Raw genomic sequence first — 8983 nt, forward strand, 5'->3', positions numbered from 1 at the left:
CTGATTATCTCGTGCTGCTGATTATCTCATGCTTCTGATTATCTCATGCTGCTGATTATCTCATGCTGCTGAATATCTCGTGCTGCTGAATATCTCGTGCTGCTGATTATCTCGTGCTGCTGTATTCTTTCATACCTATCTGCTCACCATAGACTCCTGTTCAGGCTGCTGCTGTTCCACTGTGTAGTTTGACATTATTAGTGTTTAGCGTATATCTTTAATCCTTATAGCGTTTCTTTTTATACTTTGTATTTTTATATTTTGGGTGTTACTGGGACCTTGTGTACACAAATTTGTTCCACCTCATGTACCACATGTGATGCAAATGACAATAAAGATCTTTGAACGTGATTAACCAGTGCCCGGGTTTCTAAACGTTATTTTTCTGCCGTTCACGATTAAATGAAGGACGAGCAACGTTTGGATTCCAAAGGGCCAGTGGAGATTTTAAAGCACTTGAAGAGCCGAACGGGGAACTGGAAAATATATTTTCTGTTAGTCAGCATCGTTAGCATGTTCAGAAATATCTCCCCCAACTCTAGAAACATTATTATTATTATTATTATTATTATTATTATTATTATTTCTGTTAACTGGCTCTTGGACAATGTATTGGCCTAAATATGGAAAAAAGTTGAACGTTTGTCTTTTAGTGTTTAAGGTTCAATCTCAATCTGAAAATACAACTTGAAGAAAAGTTTAGGCTCGTTCTAAATGTTGTTTTAGTGTCTGAGAAGTTTCATTTAAACTTCCTTATTGATAAAATGCAGGTTTTCATCAACTTTTTTAAAGTTTTATTTTCACTAAAGAGTTTTTATTAAAGAGCTGGATGGAGAATGTTCACGGGCCAGGTTTGGCCCTCGGGCCGTACGGTGGCTGTTTGGTGAAATTGTTCAAATGTTTGTCCTTTTATTATGTTGAACTTTTTCATGGTGTGCAGTTTTCTTTTAGTCCAGGTCCCACTTGATGCCAACCAGGTGTTAAATAAAGGAAATGAAGGATCCAGCAGGTCAGGTGAGCCCCTCCCCTTTCAGATTACCTGATCCACTTATCTAGACTACTGGAAGTCCCTGTCATAAGAAAAGCAAACAGAAGTACGAACCTCTTCTACCAGATGTCCTACTTCCTGCAGACTTTTTGGTATTCCCCTGTTTTCTCCAAAATGAAAGTGTTCTTACTCCCCTGTGCTTCCTGAGAGGTTTCGGTGCCAGCTTTTTGAACCCTGACGTTAATAAAATTATCATTTGGACACCTCGGCTGTTTGTCAGATTCAAAATTACTTTACTTTTTTCTGAGTAATAGTACATTTTTAGTACAAACATTTAATGTGTTAGCTGTTTCATGGTGAATAAAATGTGTTTGTAGGGTTTTTTTTCCAATTAATAAAAGCAAAGCTGTTGAAACATTCAGAATTCTTGTATGGACTAAAGAAAACGAGGAAGTCTGTGTCCCTTGATGGACGTGGGTTATCGGGGCCCCACCCTGGAGCTATGCCTGGGGGAGGGGCTTGTCAACGAGCACCTGGTGACTGGGCCTTTACCCACTGGGCCCGGTCAAGCTCAGACCGAATGAGCAGGTTTGTGTTCTTGTGGGCCCAACTCCTGCAGGAGGGGCCATGTGAGTCGGGTGCATGACTCGGTGCCGTGGCCGAAGGTGGGGGCCTTAGCGCTCTGCCTGTGGTTTACCAAAGCTGGCTCTTGGGACATGGAGCGTGACCTCTGGTGGGGATGGAACCTGAGCTTGTGCGTGAGGTTGAGAGTTACCTACTGGATATAGTTGGGCTCACCTCGACGCACTGCATGGGCTCTGGAACCAGAACTGGAACCTGGAACTTGAGAGGGGCTGGACCTTATTCTACTCTGGAGTTGACCATGGTGAGAGGCGCTGAGCTGGTGTGGGTCTACTCTTAGCCCCCCGACTCGGTGCCTGTGTGTTGTGATTTTCCCTGGTAGATGAGAGGGTAGCTTCCCTGCACCTTCAGGTGGGGGGGATGGGCTCCGACTGTTGTTTGTGCCTATGTGCCAGACATAGAGTTCAGAGTATCCAGCCTTCTTGGAGTCTTTGACAGGCAGTGCTGGAAGATGCACCAGCTGGGGACACCTTTATTCTGCTGGGGGACTTCATTGACCGTGTGGGTAATGACAGTGTGACCTGGAGGGGCGTGACTGGGAGGAACGGCCTCTCTGATCTGAACCCGAGTGGTGTTCTGTTGTTGGACATCTGTGCTGGTCATAGTTTGTCCATCACCATACCATACCAATTTATTTATAGAGCACTTAAAACGGCAACAAGACCAATCAAAGTGCTGTACAATAGAAACAAGCACAGCGGACAGGATAACATAAAATAAAAATATAGATACAAACACGATCACGAGCACCATGTTTGAACATCAGGGTGTCCATAAGGGCACTTGGCACCAGGATGCCCTAAGTCGTAGATCGATGATTGACTTTGTAGTTGTGCCATTTGATTTGCAAGTGACTGTTTTGGACACTCAGGTGAAGAGAGGAGCTGAGCGGTCAACTGATCACCACCTGGTAGTGTGTTGCATCAAATGGTGGGGGAAGATGCCGGACAGACCCAGTAGACCCAAATGTGTAGTGAGTGTTTGCTAGGAACGCCTGGCAGGAGAACCAGTCAGAAAGATATTCAACTCACACCTCCAGGAGAGCTTTAACTGCATCCAAGCTGAGTCTGAGAATATTGAGTCAGTGGGCCATGTTCCGCACCTCAGTTGTTGAAGTGCCTACCTTGAGCAGTGGCCGCAAAGTTGTTGGTGCTTCTCGCAGTAGTCATCCTTGAACTCGGTGGTGGACACCCTGCGTTAGGGAGGCTGTCGAGCTGAAGGACGAGTCCTATCGGTCCTTGTTGGCTGGTGGGACTCTGGACGCAGCTGAGGAGTACCGGAGGGCCAAGCGGTCTGCAGCCTTCGCTGTTGCTGATTCAAAAGCTCAGATGTGGGAGAAGTTCAGTGAGGCCTTGGATAGAGACTTTTGGATGGCTCCAAGGAGATTCTGCCTGATCCTGAAGTGGACAGGAAGCCAGTGGAGAGAAGCCAGGACAGGGGTTATGTGTTCATGTTTTAGTTGCTGTTAAAAGACGAGCTGCTGCGTTCTGGACACATTGTAAACGATGCAAAGATGATTTGTCTAAACCAAAATACAGTGAATTACAGTTGTCCAAACGAGATGTAATAAAAGTGTGAATCACCTTTTCAAGGTCTCTGAAAGGAAGACAAGACTTCACCATGGCAATGAGTCTTAGCTGGAAGAAACTGGATTTCACAACTGTATTTATCTGTTTGTCTAATTTAAAAGCACTGTCAAAAATAACTCCCAGATTCCTGACATTGGAGTGGCTGTATGAAGCCAAGGGGCCAAGCACATTAAGGGTATTACATTTACCAAATCTGATGACTTCCGTTTTATTTTCATTTAGATTCAGAAAATTTAGTTTTAACCAGACTTTAATGTCATTTAGACAGTTCAAGAGTGGATCCAGTGAAGTGACCCTGTCTGACTCAATCGGAAGATATAACTGAGTATCATCAGCAAAGCAGTGAAAAGGGATGTTGGGTTTTCTAAAAATGGACCCCAAAGGCAACATGTAAAGATTAAAAAGCAATGGACCTAAAATAGACCCTTGAGGGACCCCACAGATCAGAGGAGCTGGAGATGAAGAACATTTCCCTAAATGAACAGAAAAACTCCTGTCAGTCAGGTAGGACCAGACGGTGTGCATCAATTACAGGGTATCACTCTCCTTATCCTCCCTGGTAAGGTTTATTTTGGGGTACTGGAGAAGCAAGTCTAATCATTGGTTGAAGCTCAGATCTAGGGGGAACAATGTGGGTTCTGTCCTGGCCGTGAAACACTGGACCAGTGTTACCTTCACTAGGGTCCTCGGGGGGTCATGGGAGTTTGCCCATCCAGTCTACATGTGTTTTATGGACTAGGAGAAGGCATTCGACAGTGTTCCTCGGGGTGCACTGTGGGGGCGCTCCGTGAGTATGGGATTGGGGGTTTGTTGTTATGGGCTGTTCAGTCCCTATACAAGTGGTACAAGAGTTTGGTTCACATTGCTGGTAGTATGTCAGATGCCTTCAGGGTGGAAGTTGGACTCCACCAGGGCTGCCCCTTGTCACAGATTCTGTTCATAACTTTTATGCACTGAATTTCTCGGTGCAGCCAGAGGGCGGAGGGATTCCAGTTCAGTGGCCTCAGGATTCATCTCTGCTGCAGATCATCTGTTGCAGATGATGTGGTCCTGTTGGCGTCATCATACCGTGATCTTCAGTTTTCACTGGAGCAGTTCGCAGCCAAGTGTGAAGCGGCTGGGATGAGAGTCAGCACCTCCAAATCTGAGGCCATGGTCCTAAACCGGAAAAGGTGAATTGCACGACTACAACTGGTCCAGAATGCATTTTTAACCAGTACAGGCAAAAGAGAGCACATTACACCAGTCTTGGCCTCCCTGCACTTGTTACCAGCTCACCTTTGAATCCAGTTCAAAATACTCATGTGTGTCTACAAATCAATGAACAGTCCCCCCCCCCCATCTCTCTGATCTGCTACAACCGTATGTCCCACCATGCTCCCTGAGGTCAGCGGACCAGTTGCTCCTCACAGTTCCAGGAACTCGTCTTAAGTGCAGAGGTGACAGGGCCTTCTCTGTAGCAGGACCAAGACTTTGGAACGAGTTACCTCTGCTTGTCAGACAGGCCCCCTCCCTCTCGGTTTTCAAGTCCTGTTTAAAAACTCACTACTATTCAGCAGCTTTCAACACCAGATGATCTGTGTTTGATCCTGTATGCTCCTCACTGGTTTGTCGTCATTATCTGCATCGTTTTTATGTCTATATTCTGATTTACCTCATTTTGTATTTTGCTTTGTGTGTTACCTGTTGTTCTGTCTGTACAGCACTTTGGTTGGCCTTGTAGCTGTTTTAAGTGCTTTATAAATAAAATGGTATGGTGTCTTCAGGTCGAGCGTGAGGTTGGATGAGTTCAAATATGTTCAGGTTTTGTTCATGAGTGAGGGAGGAATGGAGCGTGAGATTGACAGACAGATTTGTGCAGCGTCTGTAGTATTGTGGACTCTGTACCGGTCCGTTGTGGTGAAGAGGGAGCTGAGCTGTAAGGTTCTCTGTTTACTGGTCAGTCTACGTTCCTCCCCTCACCTCTGGTCATGAACTCTGGTAGAGACTGAAAGAATGAGATTGTGGATCCAGGAGGTTGAAATGAGTTTCCTCTGCAGAGCTGGACTCTCCCTCAGAGACAGGGGGAGAAGTTCAGTTATCAGGAGAGACTCAGAGGAGAACCACTGCTCCTCCACATCCAGAGGAGACAGTTGAGGTGGTTCAGACATGTCCGACTGGGAGGAGACTCTGGGGAAGACCCAGGACATGCTGGAGAGACTCTCGGTTGGTCTGGGAACACCTTGGAGTCCTCCCAGAGAGGTGGTTTTGGAAAGAGATGTCTGGACCTCCCTGCTCAAACTGCTGCCCCTGCAACCTGACTTCAGAACAAGTGGAAGATGATGGATGGATGGATGGATGGATGGATAAATGTTTAAACATTGACGGGAAAGACACAAATGTTTAATGTCAAAATGCAAAACATCCAATAATTTATGAACATTTGAATCTAGAACTTGTACTTCTGTCATGCACACGTGATTTATTGTCCAGGAATATTAGATATTAATGAAATATTGTGGGAAATTAGATATTTATATATTGTGTAGGAACATTATATTGTGTAGGAATTTTATGTAAATGATATATTGTGTACAAATATTCAATATTGATATATTGTGTATGAATATTGGATATTGATGATGGATTGTTTAGGAACTCTGTACACGTTATGGGTTTAAGACAGAAACTGCTTTGGCACCGTAAAATGCCTTCAGAACTTGTCCCCTGATGCTGAACGAAGAGGGGGACTGGAAATATGATTCATGCACGTTGTGAGCACGATGACTTGAACAATAAGAGAAGGACTGACTTCCATTTTGATAACGAAGGTGGAAGAAGGGGGCCTTTTGAAAATTGGGTTTCACTGTCAAAGTCCAAGATAGCCATTACACACACGTATACTATATGTACATACTGTATGTATATATATATATATATATATATATATATACACTACGTGTATATATGTAATACTTTTTTTAATGTGTGTTTGTGTAGATGTGTAAACCACCGTCCCCAGGCTGAATATTAATGGTGGTCATGGCCCCCACAGACACCCCGCCCCTCTCCTCCACCGCACCTGGCGCATGAAACGTTCCCCTCACGGGGTCTGTCGCTCCGTTGCCTTGAACAAGCTGAGAAAAAACTCTTTGAATATTTTGCAACAAAAAGTGTTTTATTTGTTTCATTCCCTGTTTCATCCAGAAAAACGTCCATTATTTTTATCCACTTCTTCCTTTTCGGGTCACGTGTCCACGTCCAGCAGTCACTGTGTGAGAGGCAGGGGACACCCTGGACATGTCTCCAGTCCATCTCAGGGACACAGAGACATTTCTTCTAATCCGTCACGTGTGCTTCTGTTTCTTTCCTGACTCGTTTCTTTGGGCTGGTTTATAAAAGAACTCCGTCGTGCTTTGGACATGAGGAAGATTTGACACCTGTGCGTCTTGAATCTTTCCAAACACCCGCAGTCCGGCGCATCGTCCTGGACCCGTTCGAGCCCGAATCTGGATCGGAGCCAGACCCGGTTCTCCGGCCACCCCCATAAAGCTGCCAGCACATCATCATCGTCATCGTGTGCCTTTAAGAGCCTCCTCTTCCTCAGAACCCTCACCATCCAGCCGAGCCGCCTGAGGAACCATGGAGACGTTTACGCGCAGCTCGTCCGCGCTCGGGTCCATCTCCGCCTCCAGCTCAGTTTTAGTTTGTTGATGAACTTGTTTCTTTTCTCTCTGTAGTTCCGAGTGGACATGAGCTGTTCAGCCTCTTAACATGAAGTTTCTGCCAGGTGGGATGTGGTTTTATGCGTCTGTAGCGATCTGCTGGTTCCCGACCGAGGTCCATGCGTCCTGGTGGTAAGTTCTGACCCGGTTCAGCCCAGTTGTACTAACACAGGCAGTAGTTACGCGTGTTTAACTAAACATTGATACATACTACCTTCTACTATAAAATCTTTCCTAACATTACTTTTGACAGGGGTGCCACCAGGGGGGGGGGGGGGGGGGCTGGAGGTGCACTGGTCACCCTTTAAACCTGGTGGCCAATCCACTGCCCCCCGACCAGTTTTATTCATTCATTCAAGCTTTATTTCTTCAGGTTAGTCTCAGTGAGCCTCGAGGACTCGTTGACAACAGAGACCTGATTTGAACAAAGAATGAAGAAACAGTTATAAAAAGGCACAAATATATATTTTACAAATAAGATGAGTAGCAAAAACTGCTGGATTCTAAGGCGATGTAGAAAACTAAAAACAGGAACATGTCCGCATCGGTCCCTGCCAGGAACTGAACAGATGTTTGAAGACATTTAGAGAGGTCAAAGGTCGAGAGCTTCAGGTCTTTTTACAAGATATTCCAGGAAACAGGAGCGTTCACATTAAAGATGTACCTGTCACTATTTTAGGTAAAATTTCAGAAAAGCAATTTATGGCATTTCAAGTGCCTGTAAAAACACAGACTCAATAAAACTGGACTTTGTGGAGCTAAACGGTCTGTTCAGGTCTGTGGACATCACAGCATCAGAAAGATAAAATAAGAAGCTGAGCTCCAGTCGGTGGAAAGTCCTGAACTCTCCTGTTGCTAAAGATTGAAAAACAGTTTTTACAGCAACAGCTTAATTAAGTTCATGAAATTCTTGTCTGACTTTTACTTCCAGTGTGCCACCCCAGGAGTTTCAGGGGCCCCACAAGGTGACCCCAACAATATATTTCTGGAAACGCCACTGTCCCCAGGCTCTAATAAAGTAAATGCATTAAGATATGTTTGCAGCTTGTTCAGGACAGGCTGTGGTTTATCGATTTATTTATTTCATTTTACTGACATGTTTAGGTATTTTTGGCAACGTGCTGATTTCTGAGTTCCATTTAGAAAATTTGCTGTGATTTTTGTGGACAGGTGTCTCCACTGGTCCTGTTGGACCTCAGTCCTGCATTTGATACAGTTGATCACAATATTTTACTACAGAGGCTTGAATATGATGTTGGGATTACAGGAACAGCTCTAAAATGGTTTAAATCATATTTATCTGATAGATTCCAATTTGTAAATGTAAATAATGAATCTTCATCATACACCAAAGTTAGTCATGGAGTTCCTCAGGGTTCAGTGCTTGGACCAATACTTTTACCTTACATTTTTACATCCACTTCATGTATGACAAGTTAAAAATTATAAATACTAGTTTGGTGATATGAGAAGAGAAGAATAAGAAGAGTTTTGGCTTTAGCATTTAGCAACGACTTTACTCATTCTTGCTTTTTTGTCCTTGTTAAGAACAAGGGTGATGTACAGAGTTGTAGCAACTACAGGGGAATTGAGTTGATGAGCCACACGATGAAGATCTGGGAGAGTCGTGGAAGCTGGACTTAGATGAGAGGTGACTATCTGTGAGCAGCAGGATGGTTTCATGCCCAGAAAGAGCTCCACATACGCCATCTTTGTTTTGAGGATGATGATGGAATACTGAGAGGGTCGAAGTCAGTTTCTTTATTGTCATTCGCACCACGTGGTAAATGTGTTGCGAATGAAATTATGTCCACAGGGTCCCAGTTACATTCAACAATAAAATGTAAAAGAAAAACAGAAATAAGATCTAAGATATGAACTAAGAAAAACATCAACTACAAATACACTAAACACTAATAGCATAAAACATTACGTCGAACAGCAGCACGAACATGAGTCTGTGTGAACAGATGAGCACGCATGAACACATCAACATGAAACTGATCAGCAGCAACATGAAATGATCAGCAGCAACATGAAACAGATCAGCAGCAACATGA

The 8983-nt window shown here is 44.3% G+C and overlaps 1 protein-coding gene across 2 annotated transcripts in view; it reads left to right on the forward strand.

Annotated features, from left to right (window-relative positions):
* Window positions 1–6972: 6972 nt before the first annotated feature.
* Window positions 6973–8983, forward strand: part of wnt2 (wingless-type MMTV integration site family member 2) — a 22034-nt gene continuing 20023 nt past the window's right edge. Inside the window, exon 1 of one of the 2 annotated variants that reach the window (XM_037683220.1) lies at window positions 6973–7055. In XM_037683220.1, the coding sequence (XP_037539148.1) occupies window positions 6973–7055 (83 nt within the window). Of the gene's footprint in view, window positions 7056–7493; window positions 7503–8983 lie in introns of those variants that run through there. The other variant, XM_037683221.1, reaches the window with a different exon arrangement.

The sequence above is a fragment of the Nematolebias whitei genome, chromosome 10 (assembly GCF_014905685.2).
Source record: "Nematolebias whitei isolate Nwh7 chromosome 10, NemWhi1, whole genome shotgun sequence".
Taxonomy (NCBI): domain Eukaryota; kingdom Metazoa; phylum Chordata; class Actinopteri; order Cyprinodontiformes; family Rivulidae; genus Nematolebias; species Nematolebias whitei.